The sequence below is a fragment of the Nylanderia fulva genome, unplaced genomic scaffold (assembly GCF_048542155.1).
Source record: "Nylanderia fulva isolate GAGA-0341 unplaced genomic scaffold, ASM4854215v1 Scaffold57, whole genome shotgun sequence".
Lineage (NCBI taxonomy): Eukaryota > Metazoa > Arthropoda > Insecta > Hymenoptera > Formicidae > Nylanderia > Nylanderia fulva.
Genome location: NW_028190665.1, coordinates 261,081 through 284,467, shown reverse-complemented (window position 1 = coordinate 284,467; position 23,387 = coordinate 261,081). Strand labels below are relative to the sequence as shown.

At 37.9% G+C, this 23,387-nt stretch overlaps 1 protein-coding gene across 3 annotated transcripts in view; it reads right to left on the bottom strand.

Moving 5' to 3' along the window:
• The window catches only part of LOC114942299 (uncharacterized), a 77,692-nt gene that overhangs the window by 11,449 nt on the left and 42,856 nt on the right, over positions 1 to 23,387 (bottom strand). The window contains exon 1 of one of the 3 annotated variants that reach the window (XM_029317635.2): positions 198 to 673. The exons of the other annotated variants lie outside the window; for them this stretch is intronic. Coding sequence (XP_029173468.1) covers positions 198 to 258 — 61 coding nt within the window. The 5' untranslated portion in view covers positions 259 to 673. Of the gene's footprint in view, positions 1 to 197; positions 674 to 23,387 lie in introns of those variants that run through there. 3 annotated transcript variants of the gene reach the window in all.

Below are 23,387 nucleotides of genomic sequence, written 5' to 3'. Positions count from 1 at the left end.
TGTTGATGATTAAGCACAGAAAGACTGACGCTCTTGTAAAAAAAAATATTATGTTAAATATGTAACAAATAAATGCGGCATTAAATTAGAGACGCAAGAACACGTAATATAATTAATGCATCTTCGAAGCTAAGATCATCCCCCTTTCTCTGTCATCATTCGTGCCCATATGCACGAAATATCAATAATAAAAGTACCTGCGTAATCTGCGTAAATCTGTGTCCCCTTCAAATAGGACAATGCCATGCTACAATCCATGCGACGAGTTTTCTTCACTTTGACACTCCATCCACTCTTATCGAGCACAATGTGATCACTTACGACGACGACATACGAAGAATAAAGCGCAAAATACACGCGACGTTACATTAATAGCGCGAATCAAAAGTATCGATATCAATTTGCAATTTTTTTCGCCCCTTTTTTTCAACCTCTCTTCTGAATAAGAAGAATGTTCCTCTTTCTCTAATAATTTACATGGCAAACTTACTCCAGTAACTGCATACGCGCAATGTACGGTAAGGCCGACAACAGCCTTAATATATCACGGCGAAAATATCCCGTAAATCTGTCTATTATTCGATCACTATATACTAGCGTATAAACAAGTGGAGCCGGGCTCCGATCACGAGATCGACCGACAACGTCGGTCGACGATGTCTACTCTTGGGCTGACCTAACCCAACACTAAAGTGACAACCGACGTGCGCGACTCACTGGTATAGTCAAATATTCCCCCTCCCTTGCACTCCCGGTCAACCCCCACTTCTCTCTTTTCTCCCCCCACTACGCATCGCGGCGCGCTACCCTCTCGAATCGCAACCCCGGATGCGCGAGTCGCCGAAACGTTCTTCGCTGGGGCGCGGGTTCGCGCGCGTACAGAAGATGGAGTATATATACAGGGAAAGCAAGAAAGGGAGAATCGGGGGTAGGGACAGGGTGGGACAAGAAAGAAATGACAGTGGGCAGAGAGAGGAAAGAAAAGCGACTAGAGGGTGAAAGAGATGTTGTTGCGTAAAGAAAGAGCAAGCGCAAGAGTGAAGGGAGGTTCAAGAGAGAGAGAGCCAGAGTGAACCTGTGACCATGATCTTTAAGATAGGGGTTGGTGCGTGCGGAGGGAGAAAGAGAGGACAGAAACAGTCGAGGGGGAGAAAAGAGGACATATGCAAAGAGGGTGGAAAAAATCAGCAACTTCTCAAGGTCCAAAAATGAGTGATCAATCGCACGTTTTTCTTAAAACTGTATGAAAAAAATGCAAAATAGAGAAACTGGTGAGATTTTCTGCATTTATGATTATCCTTCATTAATATTTCAATGTTCACTTTGATCGCATTATGCTCGTGTTCCCTCGAGTAGTTTCTCATTTTACGATACAAATGTATTCGCGAGAGCATGTACATTTGTTGTTCTATGTTTGCTAAACTAGCGTTTGTGCAATATCGACAGTTCTGTGTATGTGACGGCGAGCTTTTTGCAAAAGTTCGTTGCAGCTGTCAATATTTTAAAAGCGGTCGATATAAATTGTACACGGCGATACATCGCGTCTGGAAAGTCTTTGGGATTGCGCGCAAGCATCATATATAACATCGCGTATAAGGTGCATTGATCGATGAAAAAAGGATGCAAAAATAGACAGAATCACTAGCGAACTACCTCCAACAAATGATTAATCGAATAAGGAATATAAATCAATTATAAATCAGTCGCTGCTTCTTTCGACTCGCATATTTTTCAGCACAAATCCTGATTAGATCCCTTAAAGTTATTAAAGGTTTGATACTTGTCTAGCTTGTTTTTTTTAATATGTGTCTTATTGGAGAATAAATAAACATTCAAGTTCCAGTTTTTGAATAATTTGTACTTTTTGCACATAACGTTAACTATATTTCCAACAAATAATTAACAGAATAAGCAATATAAATCAATCGTAAATCAATCGCTGTTTCTTGTGGCTCAAATTTTTTAGCATAAATCTTGATTAAGTCTCTTATTAAAAGTTTGATAAGATGCAGTTTTTTATAATTTTTTTTAAGAACTGGATTTTAAAGTCTGCCTTAAATTTTTTTATATATCTTATTGTAGAATAAATAAACGTTTAAGTTTTTTTATAATGTCAACGTAATCTTTGTTCATTAAAGTTTCGCCCCCATTTCATGAATTGCTTATCTCAAGAATGAAAAAAAATAATACAGATCCAATTATGCTTTCTAATAAAAGACAAGAAGTGAATAAATGCGAAGAAAACAATTGTATAATTATTCATTCATCAATATTAAAAATATGCTTGCAAGATATACATAAATGGATACGACTGTAAGAGATCGACTAGAAGAACATTTTTTTGACTTTTGCACGTGATAACTCGACGCGCAACGTGCTCGATACAATTCCGGATTTTCCTCCACAAACGGAACCGGCTCGCGGAAACGCGCCCTCCGCGGCGATACGGGTTACCCCCGCGGGGGTCGTTCTCATTCGGTGCGCAAGAGGGGAGGGGGAGGAGGGCAAGGGTGCAGCACACGCGCGCCCGTTCGCTCTTCCGTCTCTCACCTGCTCGCGAGCCGGGCGTGCGCAGCGCGTGCCCGCAGCCGAGAATTCACGTCGGAATCACACACACGTTCGGTCGCGATAAAAAAAGTGGAAGAATGCCCCTCGGATCTCCGTACGTGTAGGTACCGACGTGAGTGCCACGCATGCACGCACGAGAGCGAGATGCCACGCACACACGTACATACTACGTGCACTGCCATATGTCGTTCTCTGTCGGCATCATACATACATACATACATACATACATACATACATACATATATATATATAACATATACATATATATATGTGTGTATAACATATACATATGTGTGTGTGTGTGTGTGTGTGTGTGTGTGTGTGTCACGTGCCCACACGCACGTGTACGCACGGTGGTGGCTCGACGCACTCCACCCTGTCAGCCGCCTGTCGTCGCCGTGAAGACAAAGACGGAGTTTCGTATAAGCCGGTGGGAGAAATAGAGAGAGAACGCAGAAAGAGGCGAGAATGGTAGAGAAACAGGAAAAAAGCCAAACGGGAATCGAGAGAGAAGCGGGATTCTAGGGCGATTGTCGAATTAGTGAGTCGACCGATCCACAAGAGGCTCTTTTTTTTCGTGTTACCGAAAATATCTCTTCTTTTTTTCTCCCTTTTCTCTCGGGTGCGCCGTTTATTTGCGGCGAAGAAATTGAAACGTACGACGATACCCTGGATTTATTTTTGTAATTATTATTATTATTATTATTTTGTCTACATCTCTATATTTTATTTATATATTAGATATGGTAATGAAAAGAAATAATATATACCTTTGCTAAAATTTATTTTGAATTAATGTTATAAAACCAAATCGCTCTCGCCGATGATGATTTTTAGATTACACCGAATGAACAATCGATCGAGAGTGCTAGGTCTTTTTTTGTTCGATGAATGTCATACGTTCTAGGATTTATCGAACAAGGGGTGGCAAAGAGGCGGGCTACCTGAAGAGAGTGCACGAGTACGATACGAAAATACTTCCGCATACAAACCTGACAAAATATTGTGAAAAACCACGCAGGTAAATAACTCAGTTCTATGTGAATTTTGCGAGGGGCACAAAATAGAATCATCTCCTTTCGTACGCATTTAAATCATATTGAAAGATCCATTACGACGTACTAGAAGACTCACTCCCGTTCACTAACAGTTCCTGCAAACATTTGTTCGAAATTAAAGGAATAATCAGAATTTATTATTTACAAAGCGCAATATTTTTACTATCGATGTTATTTTTTCGCGAAAAAAGATTTCGCGCCTTTTATATTCATTTATTGCTATTAATCATTTTAGGAATATATCAAATGTGAAAAATAGAAGAAAGGTAAAATTTTAGGATTTTAATTGATAAAGGGAGTGTCAATTCGAAAGTATAATTAATTAAGTAATTAACTTAATAACTTAATCAACTTTTTATCTCTTTTTTGGAAAAGTTGTCTTAATGTTTGATAAAGAATATCATATTTTAATAATTTCTATTTTACTTTGTATTTCATTCATCATTTCATACGATTAAGTTCACATAGTTTATTCTTTATCGACAGAAAGAACATTTGCTTACAATAAGCGTATTATTAGCAATAATTACAACTTAACTCTCGATGCTTATTGTTAAGTAAAAGAGCGAGCTGTTTCTTAGCGCAAGTTGTTAATATAATAGTCTTAAAACTAATCTAAAATAAGCTTTTTAATTATGTCGTTTTTCATTTCATGTATTGTAATTTATATTACAATATAATTAGTAACATGGTAACAAGAAAATTGTAATGATTGTAATAAATATTGATTTGAATATAATAATTATTTTTTCTCGAATAAATCTGACAATAAATACTGATATTAAAAACAATATGAGATACTGATAAACTTATTAAAGCGCGCATCTAATAGTATTAAAATAAAAATAAAGATAAAAAACAAAGATTAAAAACAAATCATTAAACAAATTTTAGTTTAGATCTTAAATATGTATATTTAAATGTGAAAGAATAAAAGATTTTTCCGTATAATAATAGTACAAACGAAGACAGGTTCTTCATGTATATGTATAAGTAAAAAATGTAGAATTTTTTTCTTTTAATTGTGAACAAATATGTATGTCGGCCAGAAAAACGGTTATAGTGGCGGTTTCGCGTTTTTATGTTTCCTTCTGGAGCGATGCCGAAGAAGATAGAAATATTTAACGGAATTTTTCTTTACGTGGTCACCTACCGTATGCAGAATTTGCCAATCTACCCCGAAATCTGACCGTTGAACCACTTTACATAGAGATCAATGCGGATCGTATCAATATCTTGATCTGTAACCGACGAATGACAGTTGATCACAGCAGCAGAGACCGATTTGAAAATTTCTTTGCCGAAGCAAATTTTTTTCTTCCACCTCTCCCGTTTTTCTTTCGCGATCGTTTTAGCAAGATATCGAGAAAGCGCGCTTTCAAATATTTTTTTCAAGATATTAAAACGCTCCCATTTTTTTTTTAAGGAGAGACGATAGTTTTTGTATATGCAAGCGATCGAGATCTGCAAAAGAAGTTGTCAGCTGTTCTTTTTAAAGTTCGTTACTGTAACTCTATTTCCAGAATTCTATTTGTATTTTATATCGAGAGAAAGAGAGAGTATCTTTACGAAGAACAAAGCCTTCGACTTTACAATGAGTACGTGACACAAAAGTAAATATATATCTTTTAAAATTCTCCAAATGCTTGATTTAAGTATCAGACAATGAGATTCAGCTCTACTTATCTACATAGACGACAGTCTTTCGATAAGTTAATATTTATAACGCATCTAGACCACCGACGCTTCATACGCCGCGTAGCGTCGGTGAGATGGAAACCATGTCAGAAACTTATTACCGAATCTCCTAATTATCGGGTCCCAATACCACTTAATGGTCTAGGCTAATAATAGCGGAGCAGTGCCCTCTTTTCTGCATTAATTCGGTGCTCGCCCACTGGCGAACATGTGGTGTGCGAATAGACCGAGATGAGGTCCGACGCACCAGCTGGTCTAGGAGGAAGGATGTCGGTCTCTCATTCCTACCTTTTTTTCGTCCTTTTACTGACCCTATCGTCCTTGTATCGACACCGTCGCGGAATTTCGCCCGACGATCATCATCGTGCCGCTCGAAAGAGTTAAATTCCCTCGGGGCACAACGTTGCTCAAGCTTTCGCGTCGCGAAATCCAGTTTTTTATTTTAAGATGGTTCAATCTGTTCCTCCGATATGTACAAATTATTGTCTTTAAGCTTAGACCAAAATTCCATATGAATAGATTATTTGTGCCGCTCGATAATCTATGACGTTCAGAGAACATTTCGAGAAATGGATATCTTCTGAATATCTTTCAGATATGTTGCGTTATTAGGGTATCTCTAGCTGAATATCTCGTATATGTCAACGGATTTTGGAATCTCTCCCTCGCGAAACAGCATATCGAGAGTATCGACAAAGGCTAAACGCAACGACGTTCTTTAAGCGGATAGACCCCACTTTTTTTCCTCGTCGTCATCCTCGAGGATCCCTTCGTGGGTTCGCGTCCAGTCGCGACTTCCGATCGAGCGAGTTCGCTTTTGCGATCCTCGAAGTGGGGAGACGGATGAAGCGTGCACGAGGGAAAGGAAAAATTGTATAAGATCTCATATATATAGAGAGCGGTTGACCAAGTCGAGGACACCTGGTTGCTCGAGAGATCGGGTCGATTTAGGGCGGATTTCGCAACGGACGCGACGCGGTCGCTGGTCAGCCACCTCATTCAATAAATAATGAGACGCGCGATCGATCCGCGAAGCGGCCACGAGACTCGCGGCTGTGCGCGCCTTCTCTCATGCAGGATTATTTGTCAAGGATCGATCGATCTGGCACGGACAATGGCCCGAGCTAAGTCGGAGATCTTGAAGACGCGAGGACGGTGACACATCGATGCGTCACTGTCCGATTAACGTGACTCCTCTGTGTGTTTGACTGATTCCGGTCCTAATCAAATACCAGCCTGAAATTAACTCTCCTCCTATCGGCCCAGGAAAAAATTCGCGGCGCTAATGACATCTCGATCGAAGTTTTTTTTCAGGAAAGAATATCGGAAAGCGTGTGCGTTCATATATTCATGTTTGTATATGTATATCTGGTAGCGAATTCGATTGGATGCACTAGTGCACATGAAGGTTTATCACACACAAGTTAACAATGGTACAAGTAATTAAAAAAGGAAAATAATTTATAGTAAGAGCTATTATTATTTTTGCTTAATATGAATAATGATAATAAAAAATTGTGTGCGATAATCTTTATGTGCACTCAATGCGCACTAGTGCATCCAACCGAATTCGCTGAGTCTTTTACCACTGAAGAAATCATACATCTTGAAAAAATCCGGTTGATATCCATTATATTATTATTTCTTATAAATCGCGTCTATATAATATCGCGAAAAAATGTTTGGCAATCAATATCGATTGCTGCTGATGAACGATGAATTTCCATGCGTCCGGAAATATACGCACGGAAAGTGAACGCGATTACGTCGCATACTTCTTTTCCCATCTCCCTTTTCCCCCTTTTAGTCTGGCTCTCTTTTTCTCTCACTTTTGCACCCTCGGTCCATCTTTTTTACTCGGTAACGTGCTCCCGCGTAACAAGGACCTAACAGAGCTGTCAATCCATCGATAAATTGAATGGAGGACCTAAAACCACCCTACATTTTCCACGCTGCCCTTCACCCCCTTTCATCCACGTGCGTTGCGTACTCTTACACCCTATCGGCGGTGGCGGTCCGAGAGAGAGAGAGAGAGAGAGAGACCGGTATGATATTTTTTTTTCCGCAACACACAAAAACGTTCGTCTCTGCAACTGACGTGTGATTCGGTTACCCTCGCGAGAGGAGATTTAAGGAAGCAGAAAACTGACCGGATGCAAGCTGAGTGTCTTCATCTAGAATGTTGGTTTGCACAATAACGCAACGAATCCAATTCTTCTGCGTTTTTTTATCAAAGATTTGCGTTCTTATTTTGGATTAACAACTTATAAGACGCACCCTTTTTGTTTTCTGAATTAACGTATATAATTGTTCACTATTAATCCTGAACAATGTTATCTTATTTTTAGATGAATAATAAAAATATGTATTATCTATATCTGCATCTTAGATGAAAAAAGTAGAATCTTTACTAAATTATCTAGAATACTATTCAGATAATTTGATTTAAAGTTATAGCACATAAAAATACTTAAATAGTAGAACTAAATAGTAGAAATAAAAATATGAACATATTTATATATATATATATATATATATCCCTTTTATAATTTTGCATTTTTTTATAACCGTTTATATAAGCAGTCTTAAAAATAATATTTGGAAATTATCTAGGATGAATTGCCATATAATTTTATCTGATGAATTTACATATGTATTTTTATCTCATCTTTATCTAGCTAATTTTAAAATCATCTAAGCACAACACTGATCCCGAATATGCATATGTCATTAAGTTGTCTTTTATAGTGCTATATGAAACTTGATTTCCAGAAACGAACAATATTTAACCGATTTGTATTTCCACAGATTATAATCCGCGAGAGAGTGATTGTCGAGAGTAAATTCTTATCGCGGAATAAGTTGCGAAATAAGAAAACGGACTTTGTGTGAAAGAGAGAAATTCGGTTTCGAAATGGTCGATCGAGAGGTAGAGGGAAAGTATCACGCGTAGGCGAGAAGAAGAGAGGATATAATCGACCCCACGCGCTTATAGCTCTGCTTCCGCACACACGAGCAAATCCCCTCGTTTTTGGATTTTCGGGTAAAACGGTAAAGGGGAGAGACTGGTGAGTAATTCGAGGCAGGGTGTGGATCTAAGATGTCTGCGTCAGTGTGCGTTCTACGTAGCCGCGTGTTCACGCAAGCAGGGTTTGCCCTTCCGAATCCGCACCCTCCTCATTTTCCACCCCCGTTACGCGATCTCCACGTGGAGGCAGGTTTGACCAATATTTCCGAGGGATGAGGTAAAGAGTCGGGGAGGGGGTCTACGTCTACGCACCCAAAGAAAAGGGAGAATTGCTTTATCGCAATAATTTGTCCGCGATGAAGCTGCAGCTAAGATGGCGCCAGATTCTCAATCGTTCGAGAAAATTAAAAATACTTAAATAGTAGAAATAAAAATATGAACTTATTTTTATATATATATATTCCTTTTATAATTTGCATTTTTTATAACCGTTTACATAAGCAGTTTTAAAAATATTATTATCTGGAAATTATCTAGGATGAATTGCCATATAATTTTATATGATGAACTTACATAGTATGTATTTTGTCTCATCTTTATCTAAATTAAAACTCGTTTAGGAAACAAATACACGGGATTCTTCTAAAGTTTTCATTATCTATGGCGGAAAAATTCCGTGAATCAATTATCTTAATGCGCACAAAATTCTTTGAGTCTGACAAATTATGTCTTTTACCACTCGTTTATAGCATGATATATGTATTGTTTTATAGACGTATCAATAAATTTTCTGTTTGTTAGATTGCTAAATAAAAGAACAATAAAATAGCAGTTAATTTTCAATTAATAACAGTGTAAAGATGTGATATTACATTGTAATTATATTTAAATTCGATATCTACTGAATTATGTGTATTAGAGAAAAGATATTGTACTTTCTATACATGAAATACTGTGAGAATTTTAATTATTCGATATTATTTCGCAAGGATAAACTCTTTCGTTTTTCAACGCTTCAAATACTTCAAATGCTGTTGAAAGAAATCTCATTGTGAAATTGAAAACTTTCTTTTTATTATGAAATAATACAATATGAAATTTTCAACTTTCATTATGATGAAATAATTCTTTCTCAATTTCGAAAATAAATCCATTTATTAAAATTAAAAATTTCATATTGCATTTTCTATTGTATTATTTCACAATACGACCTTATGCATGAGAATGATCGAGATTTGACGATATAAATACGCCGTATATTAAGTAATAATTTTCGCTCAATAAAAATTGACATATTGTGTAAAGTTATTCTCGTACTTCTCAACATATTATTTTCTGCAAAGTGTTACGAATGTTGCATATATATATATATATAAAATTAAAAATTTCATATTGTATTTTCTATTGTATTATTTCACAATACGACCTTATGCATGAGAATGATCGAGTTTTGACGATATAAATACGCCGTATATTAAGTAATAATTTTCGCTCAATAAAAATTGACATATTGTGTAAAGTTATCCTCGTACTTCTCAACATATTATTTTCTGCAAAGTGTTACGAATGTTGCATATATATATATATATATATATATATATATATATATATATACGTATATATATTATTTTGCTGTCGCACTTTTTTCATCGACCTTTCTCATGCATCTCGTTTGCATTCTCATCGCGATGTAGAGCAACGGTACGTCAAATCGTATTCGCGCGTCAATCAGATTAAAGGCAATGTTTCTAGACTAGAAGTTCTTTCCCTCTACCTGAATAATGTTCCTCCGATGAGTGTCGCAACAGAGGGTGAAGAGGTCACTCCGGCAGAACTCGTTTCTACACACGATGACTGACTCGCTCCGGCCCTTATTCGCGTCTCGTATTCAAAACGTCCCTCTTTTCCGGTCGACGACGCGTTACGAGATTGTCGACGTTTCACGAGACATTGACAGTGACGAGCGGGAATATGGTATATATAGGATACGCGCTCTCAATGAACGATTTAAACGAGAGTCTACTTTTTCTTTTTCGCGTTTTGACCTGGAAACCGTAAAAACTCGATCACGCCAACGAAATTCGCATCGAGGGGTTTCCGGCCGTTTCTCTCTTCCGTTATACACTTGACTCGTTTCTTTCTCTTCTCTCTCAAAATATACGTCTTCGCTCCGCGAAACTCGAGCGTACGATTTTTAAATCTGAGGAGACATTTCGCATTACATGTATATATTCGCGTGTCTTTTTTCTCACATTGTCTGTCTGCAGAGTTTTATCTTTATTTATAAAAAAATAAATAAAATAAAATTGATCGATCCCTGAATTTATAATACTCGAGACAGGTGCATCATGATCCGCGCGTTGCAACGCATCTTGCAATGATTTCATTCCGTTACCAAATTAATAACACGTTCTCGAAGGGGTTTCGATGAAGCGCGAGCTGTAATTGTTTCGTTGTAGATTTTACAACTTAATCGATCGGTGCTTTGGACGATATATAGCCTCGCCCGAAGCAAGGGTCGCCTGTGTGGTCCAGCCTTTTTCTTTCTCTCTCTTGCTCTTCTATCTATTTATCTGCGCCCACATTCGAATCCCATTGTGCGTTTCTCGTTTTCCTCGAGCCCGCCACGAATTCACATTGTCGCAGATCCATCGGGAAAATGCAAGCCCGCGGGCGAAACTCCATACGGTCGATTAAATTTTTCGCCGATTTGGATTTCCGAAAGACGCTACGTGACTCGCCAACTAGGGCGGGCTCGACTTTGTTCCCGATCTCCGAGTCTTCTTTGACGCGTCTGCTTTTCGATCATATAGAAAATATTGTTCTTGATGCACCCCTTTTTTTAATAATAAATAAATTGTGATAAAAAAATAATGCGATAATTTTATCGTTCTCTCAAAACTTCCCGAAATGTAGCGATCAGATATATGTTATTCTTTCTTATTTATATAATGACGAGATGGTAAAAAAATTAAAGGCTATCATATTAAAGAATCATTAAGATGGAGAATCTGCTTCTCGATCATATAGAAAATATTGCTTTTGATACATACTGTTTTTTAATAATAAATAAATTGTGATAAAAAAAAGTGCGATAATTTTATCGTCCTCTCAAAATTTCCCGAAATATAACAATCGGATATATATTTTCTTTTTGTATCTTCTTATAATGAAATCCTTGTACATACGAGATATGCGTTTAAAAAAAATTAAGACTGTCACATTAAAAACTCGTTAAAATGAAGAGTTATCAATCCTATTAAAATAATATCAATCTCTTAATTCGTCGTTAGTGCTCGAATTTTTTATCTTTCCTCTATAACTCGTCTAATAGCTCAATTTTATGATAAAAAATTATATATATATACTATATATTTTTCTCATTGGAATTTCCTATCAAGAAACTGTGAAATAATGTTTTATATATATATATATATATATATATATAGATATAGATATCTAGAAATATTTTGTAATAAAATGTAATTTTGCTCATCTAAAACATTATTTCTCACAGTTTCTTGATAGGAAATTCCAATGAGAAAAATATATAGTATAATTCAAAGTCTGAAAACCTAAAGATGACTAAAATTATAAGTTGACTTGGTGTATTACAACACATTTTTCCCTCCATTATCTGTCTCTATTAAAGAACCTCTTGACTTCCTATACAGAATGCCTTTTATCCACAAAAGCGCTCTCATCAAAACGCTTAAGTTGGTCGAAATACAAGAGAGTAGATCAAGGTATACGTGTCTCCTTGGACGGTCCTCCTGGTATATACCTTTTCGTCCTCTCGGCGGGAGTGACGCGGGTTAACTCATGCGCGCACAGGATGCTTGCGGGAGTTACTCTTATTTATACATCGAAAGAAAGAGAGACGAGAGCTTCGTATATAAATACATACACACGAAGCCTTGTCATCCTTCCAGCCTCTGCGGCTGCTCGCAGTTTTCTCGCATGGGCACACCTCAAGAGGGCCCCACTCTAGACGCGACAGCGACAAGCGGCCAACTCCGCAGCTGCACAATCGTCGCCCACGGAGCAGGGTTCATTTAACTTCGCAAATACACAACTCTTTAACATTGTGTCGCGCTAAACGTCCTGCGTCGCGCTAATGGACACTGACAAATGGTCCCCCGAAGAATCTCACGCGCGCGGCCTCGGGCCTCTCCTTGGTCCATTTCGCCTCCGCGAAGGCGACCGCTGCCAACTGCACAATACGCGAGAGATGCCGAGAAACTCGGTGTTTTAATCAATTATTCGACTGGCAGCGGTACAAGGTAAGCGCTACGAGCAACGTTTCGTTATTTCGTAATCAAAGGGGCTACATTTCATGCTGCCACAAAGTAGAAACTTGGAAAAGATTGTTTCTATCGTTGTGATAAAACATCGTTTAGAAGATGACCTCTACGCGAATTCATCGTCTTGTCGGGCGCCGTGCCTATTAAAATTTTTGATATAAAAGGACACGCGTAAGTGGGACATTATGCCGTCGTCGTGACAATAAAGCCGATGCTACTGAAGCTTCCAAGATACAGAGAAAAAGAGAGAGCCGAATAAAAGGAAATAAGATTCTCTAAGCAACTACATGATGTCGGATCCTCCTTCTTCGTGTTTGCTCGCGCCGACTCATCCTCCTTTGAGGTCCCATCGTCTCCTGCACACATACGATCCTCGCATATACACACACGGATACCCACATATCCACATACAAACAGCTTTACGCGAGCAGCAACAGGCTGTCGTTTTTTATCCTCTTTTCGGAGATCTCGACGTCGCCGTTTCTTCGTCTTCTCCGCCTCCTGGCGATGGATCATTTTATTGCACTCGTGCTTCCGGAAGCGGAAACCCGATGGCCGCTAAATATAAATCGAACGAGTCAGTTATCGCGGTCTCTTATTTTTTCTGATTTCAATTTGGCGGCACGGTTCGTCGCTTCTTCGCGCAATATAATGCGCTCTCAAACAGGAGCACATTCGTGCGGAAAAAATCGCTGGCGACAGGACGAACTTCAAACGAAACCCGGCACGAGCTACTCTCGTTTGGGAAAGCGAAAGAGACGGCCCGAAGTCAAGTGGGCCGTATGGATTATGTCGATGCACATCTTGAAAAACTTGCGTGGTGCAGCGAAAGAAGACAGAGAAAGAGCGCACGATTGCTCCTAAAAACACGCAGATCCTTACGTTAAAGTTTGGCCGTTTCCTCGTTTTTCGAATGAAAACTGAAATTCTCCTACGCTTCGTGTTCTTGTAATAAATCCGTTATTTCAAGAGCACAAAATAATTTTATATGCGAGCTTGTTTCATACAGTGATCGCTGTCAATTTACGTATAGAAAATTTTTAATTAAATATTAAAGGATATTAATTTGTAATAACTTTAATATTGTCAAATAAATACCTATATTAGGGAGAGTAAGATTATTTAAAATTCATGTTTTATTTTATTCAGCAAAAATTTAATGGAAATATATCAGCTCCAAATTTTATTAAAAAAATAATTATTACTAAACTCAGCATTGCATAAACAGTATAAAAATTAGTAATTATTTTAAATTATTATTTTAAATTAGAGGATTAATTATATAGTTCTGAATTCTTTGAGTTCTGCAATAGGAACATGAGAATTTGGAGTTGTACATTTTATGCGAACAAAAGCCGCCTTTTTCTGTCTGGTTCGCCCGTTGCGGGAAATATAGATGTTAATATTTGTCTCCTGATTCTCACCTAAGCAGGTGTTAGGCATAAGCGCGCCATTGTTGAATTTAAAATCGCCCACGCGCTCCAAATCTCCGATCTGTAGAGCTTTCGTGCCATCGCATGCGTTTCTCGGCTTGGCATAATTTTACGTAATACTCTATCTCGAGCGTATGTATACCTTTGTGTCATATATGTATAACATTATCAAAAGTGCACACCTTATTAGAAAAGCAAATGCTAGATTTTCTAACACAACAATTTTTATAAGCTTAATTATTTGTTCAAATTTATAATCAACGTAAACGTTCTTTTTTTTATTTTTATTATATAATTATTTTCTGTAATTAGAAAATAAAATATTTTATGACTAATTGTTTATTTTACGCATTTCTCCTTTATTAATAAAATTTTCCGAATAAAATTTTCTCGCCTCTTCTCCATGATTGTCAAGAATAACTTTTGTGTTTTTGATACCGCTCTGTCAGAGCAGTCGCGTATTAAAAACTCCTTGAGATGCTTTTCCAATAGCATACGCATCTTGGTCCGTGCCACGCAGAAAAGCAGGAGAAAAAGTCGATACAAAGGACCATCCAGGACCGACTGTCAAATTTATATCGACCCCGAGGATTTCGAAAATCGTTCTCTTTTCTCTTTTCTCCCTCATCGGGCAGATGTAGGTATGCTTCGTCGGTCAAACTTAATAATATTTATGCAACGCGTGTGCAGGCAGCGTTTCACTTTTTTTCCGATTCCGGCCGGTGGATTTCGAGGATCCTTTATTACGTTGCCTTTTTTTTGCGAAGCATTCGCGGGATTAAGGTGTGGGTTCATGCGGGATTTCAGCTACGGAGGATGCAACTTACTCTCGGGATTAAATATGTATTTCTAGTTCCGTTATATACAAGAATGTATAGGAAATATAAATTTTTTACTTTTAATTAAGTGAAAGGAGTTACAACAAATATGGCGATCAGATCCTTCCAATCAGGTCATAAGGAATTCAAAATGGCACGTAACTCATTAATTCTTCGCAAACCCCTTCAGACGTTCGACCCTATCGCGCGCGCGGCCAATCAAAACGCTTTGATTTGTTTAACCCTTCTTGTGTAACGCCGGCTTTCTCCAACCCTTTGCGGCACCTGCTCCGAGTTAAGCATCGACGTAATTGCGTATACCAGACAGGCCCTCGCTCTCCCTGGATTGGTGAAAAACTTGAGAAGGGGCGTGGTAGCTTCACCCTTTACCGCATGAAATAGTATCTGTTATCTTTCTACTGTATCGATTGCACAAAAAATGGACAATCCTTTTTTTACGGTAAATCTGGCGTTAGAGTCCAAAGCCGCAACAATGGAGTTTCACTCTAGCAAACAATATCTTGGATGGTTAAACGATAATAAATGATAATGCAAATATTCCGATTAGTTTGGGAAAGAGCTAATAACGTAGAGCGAATACATGGCAAACGTTTTGGCGCACTTTGACAAATTAGTGTGTTTATATGCGAATATCGCGCTGACACGCGAAACATGTAATTTTACAAGTAACTTCCATCTTTCATTTTCACCGGAAGATATTAACGTTCGCCAAACGGAAAGCTACGCCGCGTAACTACCTTAAACTCATCCTCCTCCCTACCTCTTTCTCTCTCTCTGCTCTGGGTAAATGGTGCTTCAAAAGTTTTTGGTATCGCGCGTTTACCAAGTTTAAAGCGCGGGGCGCATGATTAATGATGCCTAGATAATCGCGACTGAGCCACTGGATCTAAGAAGGCCTTTAAAATAATCCCCATAAAATTACGCCCTAATGCCGCGACCATTAATCCTCCGTCTTATCTACCAAGACGTAGGCGCCAAGACGAGACTCAACCGACCGTCGAGGTCGCGCGAATGCGAAGGCAGAATAGAGATTAGAGAGATTTAATCTGAAGGAAACCGCGCGGGACGATCTTTCACTGTACTTCAGAATCAATCGATCAATCAATTCTGCCTCGGTCAGCTTTAACGCCTGGTCGTTTACATACAACTTGTCGCCTCTATTCAATATATTGCTTTATGGAGAATAACAAAATTGGAATAACGATATCGCAGAAAAAAAGGAATCCTTGATTCAAGTATATTTTTATTCTTGAACGCTATTTGATTGATTTAAGCATAGAATGCTCTTTGTAATCACAAATTTTCATTTGCCTTAATAATAAATAAGTTTGTGTAAAGTATGTTTTATCCTTAAGATATATTCTTGTTTTAAAAATCGCATATGGTAAAAACAAACTTAGTCACATTTGAACTAAGAATTATTATATATATTTGAAAGTACCGCTTATATCCGATGCACACTTGTCACTTGTCCTTGCAATATTTATAAGTAAATTTCAGCTTCAATCAAGAATATTTTTGCACTTTGTTTTAAGGATAACTTATCTTTTATCCAAAATTATTTATATTTGGCGCTATTATAAGAATAAAATATACTTGAATCAAGGCATATTTGCATTCTCTCAAGGATACTGTTTTTTCTGTGATAAAATTTTATCGAGCGATCTCGAAAATATCTCGCGAGGAGAGAAAGATTTCTTCTGCGTTGTCTCAAATCTTTGCTTGATCGTGTCACAATTACGTTCTGCAAGTCTGAGATACATTGGCGGAAAAATTCAGCAGCTTTTAAATAGCACTCCGTTATGTTCTCGATGTGTGCAATCGATTTCGCGCGCGCGCGCGCAACCTCGAAGGTCGAATCTCCAGCAGACTCGAGTAGACTCGTGTCCCTGGTATAGCAAAGTTTTTCCCTCTCTTACCCTCCGCGCGCATTTAAGCCGGCGGCGCTGCCGGAATTAATTATTTAGGGGACAGAAATGGCACCCCTGTCCACCCCCTCGATTCTTTCCGTCCCTATCGCGTTTTCCGGCTCTCTCCGGGTTCGAGCCTAACCCGGAGGGCGAAGATATAATTATGGGCGGTGGGGGAGGGCTTCAAGTATTCATGTTTTCATTACGGGGCACGGGTCTTCGTAAAGCGCTCGCGCGAGAGAGGAAGGGATTCTCTTTTTTAAAAATACGCCGCTTTACCGCCGCTCATCCACTATTCTTTTTCTGCTTAGCTTCTCGCTTCCTCGCCTTACTTGTGATTATCTGTTCGATGCACTCGATCCTTCCTTTTCGATTATCCGGGGATCCACAAATTTCCAAATTTCAGGGTGTATATACTCAAATTTGGGAAATAAATTCTCTAAGAATTGAACATGATTTTTTCAGGTACTTTTGTTCAAAATTTAAGTATTTTAATTAATATATTTAGAATACAATTTTGAAATAAGTTTATTCGTTATACATAGTTTTTGATCATAAATAAAGTATTTTTTATATAATAATGTAATATAGATTATATCATAATAAAATATATTTTAATATATACTTTATATAAAACTAATAAATTTTATATTCTTGAAAACTATATTTTAAAATCAAAGGAACAATTTTAAAAAAAATCAAATTTCATGATAATTCCAGGATTTTTCAAGATAGAACAAAATCCCCTGAGAATTCTAAGTTTCCCAGGTTTTTCCAGAGAGTATACACCCTGAATTTAGATCTATTCCAAACTGTACTGCACAAATATTTTACAGAAATGTAATCGAACGTCGATATACATGTGCAACATGAGAGAAAAAGAAAGAGAGAGAGAGAGAGAGAGAGAGAGAGAGAGAGAGAGAGAGAGAGAGAGAGAAACGAGTCTTCCATTTGAAATGGTTTGGTAACCATCGATCTTGTCTTATCTTTAAAAGTAACCACGCGTCAAGGATTGGCTTTTGTAAGACAGGAGAAGTGGACTGCTTTCTCGCGGATAATTTTTCTCGCTAAGGACGGATGCCTCGAAGGCTGGAATGATGCTCGCGAGGTGCACACGGGCTCTTCTCTGCCCCAGTGTTTTTGCCCAGTCCGTTATCTGTTCTTTGTTCCAGCGTTCTCGCACCCTTTGTCCCGGATCCTCCCTTTTGTAACTTCCGAGATCCCTCGGCATTGTCTTCCCAAGAAAGAGAAGTTCTTTGCAAAAATGTCGCCGTCCCCGAATTAATCGACGGCATTTTCTTCCTCGGTGGGTGAGTATGGAAGGAGATCGGCCATTAAAAATTCCTGAATCAGTAGCCCCTTGCTCCTGATTAACGGCCAATCCACCCCGAGCGATCCTTCATCGAGAATCTTCCTTATAAATGCACGGGGGAGATCTTGACAATTTATTACCGTTTTGTAATAAAAGCGCGCACGCGTTACATCGAGCTGAACACAGAAAAAACAGTATCCTTGAAAGAATGCAAATATGTCTTGATTCAAGTATATTTTATCCTTATAATAGCGCCAAATATAAATAATTTTGGATAAAGGATAATTTATCCTTAAAACAAAGTACAAAATATTCTTGATTGAAGCTGAAATTTACTTATAAATATTGCAAGGACAAGTGACAAGTGAGCATCGGATATAAGCGGTACTTTCAAGTATATATAATAATTCTTATTGTTAGTTCAAATGTGACTAAGTTTGTTTTTACCATATTCGATTTTTCAAACAAGAATATATCTTAAAGATAAAATATACTTCACACAAACTTATTTATTATTAAGACAAATGAAAATTTGTGATTACAAAGAGCATTCTATGCTTAAATCAATCAAACAGCGTTCAAGAATAAAAATATACTTGAATCAAGGATTCCTTTTTTTCTGTGAAAGAACCAACTTTTTTTCGCAAATCAAGATCTTTTCCTCCATCTGCTTCTCATTTAACGTCATGTTACACATGATATTGCAATTGAACTTTTGATACGCGTAAAAAGGGATATGTTTGAAAAGTGTTGAGAAATGCAAAATTCAAGAATATAATTAAAATAAAGGCTTTTCGAGAGAGAAACTTTGCGCCGTATCTTTTGACACGCGCGCGCTCTTCGTTCGCTTCTTAGTTCGCCATTATTCTCTCCCTCGTCGTCGACTTAACCATCCTTCGTTGCGACCGCTATTAATTACGCGAGAGCGTCTTATCGATGGTCGTCAGCAACTTTCGCGGCAGGTTTTAATGGAAAAGTTCCACCCGATAGTACGCGGAGCTCGGTCAAATAAAAATGCAACGATGCAAAATAAGTGGTTCTTTGAAGTATCCCTTCCTTGTTAGCTTTATATCATTTCGAGGGGTTAATTGAAAAACTTGCTGATTCAGAGTGTCATCGATATACACGATACGTGTCATTGAAATAGATATTTCTAATATCTTTCATATGAGACGTACATATATATATATATATATATATATATACATTTCTTTTCATCATTGCGCGCATCATCGATATAAATTCCAATTATTCGGAATCAACCATTTTTATTATCATCAGACTTCTAAATACGGTTGGCAGTTTTGATGCTTAAAAAATTGATCGTGAGTATCGTGACGAGAGATTTTTTTTCGAAATAAACTCGAATGAAAGTTGGAAACTATATACACGAGACGTATTATTTCTGCGAAATATCGTGCGAGCTGAACGCGCGTTACGAGGGAGTTCTGATGGTGGATGGAGAAAGTTACATGGATACTGTAACTATCGATCGAATAGTCGGTGTGGACATAAGCGAGGGGTAGCTTATTGGTCAGTTGTGCAGCGCACAACCCCAACATGACACGAGGGGGTTGGTCGGAACGATGGGGCAATCATAGAAGGGGAAGAGGTATAACCCCATACCAGCCTTGAGGGATGTCCCGAGGAGGAGATAGACGAAGCTTACCTCATTTTGCGAAATTATGGCTTCTGATGCTTCGAAGGTTTCCTTTCGTTGTTTGATTGCGCGACGTATCGCATTACTTCTTAATGAAATCGCCATCTTTCGCGAAATTTTCGCCCCTATAAGCGCGAAATATGCCTTAACACCGGTTTCGTATTATTTACGCACTTTAATCTTAAATTTGTTTGAACCTTTGAAATTATTTCAAGGATATTAATATGTATTATATTTACAAAAAAAATTAAATTGATGCATTCTGTAGAAATATAGTGCGCTTTTAATATAAAATTTCTATAGTTTTGTTTTAATCGTTATGTATATAATAATTTTACAAGCAAACTTTTTTCAATCAATTGTTTTAACCAATTAATTCTGTTACCAATATTGCCAATATTGCATAACGTTGCGATCAATCTAGAATCGTCGGATGAGCAATTTGCCTTTGCGATTGATTTCTTATCCGAGACTGGCGATATTACGCGCGACACCTGTCATCCTCGATTTAAAAGTTTCGCGAAAATTCTACTAGGGTTATTTATAAACGCTTATAATATCATACATTATAATATCCTCGGAAAACGATACAACGTTTGCATGTCGCGTGATGTAAAAGAAATAAAAGCGTATAGGGGAAATATATCGCTGTGAACAATTTTATCGATTAAGAAAATTGCCAAAGGTAACCACGAGCCCGTAACGGATGAATAAATAAATATAAGCGCGAGAAAGAGAAAGAGAGAGAGAGAGAGAGAGAGATAGCCAGGTATATTTTATCGCAAAAGTTTCCGATAAAAATTTAATGTGACGAAACATCTCCTTTCGCGACGCCCGTCGTCGTATTCCGACACAAAGCCGACTCGGAATTCATAGAATATTTGATGGCGCGGTGTCGTCCTGACGATGGACTCGTCGACGGTTTGCCTGATCTCTCTTTCTCTCTCTCTCTCTCTCCATCTCTTTCCCTTTCCTTCTCTCCTTTTTGCCGAGAACTTCTTTGAAGTACGCGCCGAAAAACTTGGCCGACCCTCGATATAAAAGTTCGCGGGGATCGTGACCGCTGGATATCTGTGGATCAAGGTATATCTCCGTAGCGCATTATTCCCTGCGAGGGACCATCCCCGCGAAAGGGCGAAAAGATCGATAGTCGGTGAACAGCGACGCCGCCGTCGTCGTCGTCGTCGTCGTCGCGGTGGCGAACTTTTGTTTCTTCGAGAAGCAGATAAAGCGCCCGGGGAATAATGGCGTGTCGCCTTCTTTCCTTCTTGTCGCAGGACCTCTCGCCCTTTTGTTCGCCCTTCGGAACCAAGAGGAAGAGTTAATCTCCCCGGCGGTCTATCGCCGGACTTGTTTCTCGGGGAACTTTTTTCTTCCCCGAGAATACCTTATCTTGCAGTGAGAATCTTTAAATATAAATATCGAAATATCGAAAGAAATGCGAGAAAGAAGTAGCGAGATTATTATTATTATTATTATTATTATTAAATGACTCGCCTATCTGTGTTATTTACGACCACGGTCTCTTAAATGAGATCAGTGATTTATTTAATAAGTGAAAAGCAATGAGTTTAATTATTATAAGAGTAATATTGTGAAAATAATTCAAGAAGATTAGTAATAGTAACTGATTTTTCTTGAAATAAAAAAATTAATATTAATACAAGTATTATATACTTTTAATAATCATTAGTATAACAATAAATTAAAGATTCGTGAAACAGTTTTCATTCATGAATTTTGAGTATAAACAGTTGGACAGTTTGTAAATAGAGGAAAGAATATATTGTGTTTTTCAAGAATAAATAAAAAAAATGAGAGAGGGTTAACGTAAGAATAGCGTAGAATCATTTGTAACAAATTTACGATCATTATAAAAGAGTGAAACAGTTTTCATTAATGAATTTTGAGTATAAACAGTTGGACAGTTTGTAAATAGAGGAAAGAATATATTGTATTTTCAAGAATAAAAAAACAAAAAAAACGAGAGAGGGTTAACGTAAGAATAGCGTAGAATCATTTGTAACAAATTTACAATCATTATAAAAGAGATGGATTCAATAGTTTCGAGAGGCTCCCCACGGCGGCGGCTCGCCATCATCCAAAGTTTGCTGCTCCTACGAAAAATAATTAAGCGCCGGGATGAATCGGCAATTCGACTTCTCAAACAAAGGGTGGCCGGGCGCGAAACGCGGCAACCCGAGGATTTCTCGTCGTCTATCGCGATGGCGGATCATAGTTGCAGCATCACGCTATTCCCGAGAGAAGGAATCCGGGGATTCTCACCCGAGGTGGTGTTAGCTAATTTTACGCCGATGTTTTCTTCGTGATTCGGGGAATTCTCTTTCTATCTTCTTTTCTCTCTCTCTCTCGTACGCGCGAGAGAAGATTAATCGGTCCTCGGCTGGCGGCGCGTTGCTTCGAGCAACCTCGTTAAACCGTTCGTGCGTGCGAGGAACCCGCTGGAAAAGATTAATTGGATCCAAGTTTGTTGCTTCGTTGTTGTAGCTAATGTTGTTAGTTTCCACGGCGCGTTATGTGTAACGCGTTGCCTACTGTCGCATCTCAATTTTTTAGCGTCCAATGATCAAAATAGATTTCTTCCAGTATTTTATAGAGTTTATATATATTTATATATATATTTGATATTTAATTGATATCGCTTCGGAGTCTATATAAAATATTTTATATAGCTTCTATGTTTAATGTCTGAAAAGATATAAAATATTTATACACGTTTACAGAGTGACGCATCGGCGGTGCTTATAAATTGATTACGCTTATGATGGATATCGTCTAATTAAATAAAATCTGAGACAAGAAGCTAGCAACGCGATACGTTGTATTTTGCGTGTCGTGTTTCCTTCGATAAAGTATAAGACTTATACGACGGTCTGTAAACTTAGATGGCTTCTTGAATCAGATTACGCGATCAAGAAGCAAAAAAAAGCTCAACAATTGTGTGTGGATTTCTAGTTTAGATTTTATTTCCTCAGTTATTTTCCGTCCTGTTCTTTATGAATCTTTAATATCCGCATGTTTTCGTCACGCTCTTTCAAGTCTATCAAAATGCGGCACTGTAAATTATAGATGAACTCCTGAACGACCTTTACTAATTATAGCAAATGTCGAAAATATAGATTATTTCTTGATGACAAGCTTCATAATATTTTTAAATGTCATCGACTATATTTATACTAATCTCTTTTGCAATTAAAAATATAATCCATCTATTATGCCATTATGCAATACAATTTAAAAAGAAAAACTGTCGCGAAATCATAATTTGAAATCCTATCCTTCTTAATGTTAATTAAGAAAATGGAATTTTTATCTGCGTTTTAAATTAACATTGTGATCGATGATTACAAAGAAAATATTTTCCTAAAGAATTGTCGTCTCCTTCCACTTTCTCTTCTGCTCGCCTTTCGTTCTTCCTTATTCCACTTAAGATTTAATAGCGACACCCCTATTCGCTGAGTAAAGACGCGAAGGGAAGCGACCTCTCATTATCGGTACCGGCTAATTCCCCGGTCCGTCTTAAACGAACGACCCCGATCGGCGGTGGTCCTTTCATCCCTTTTCGTGCGGTCTCCAGTTAAATGCCATCAACTTCCGGCTGGCGCCCACAGTCACG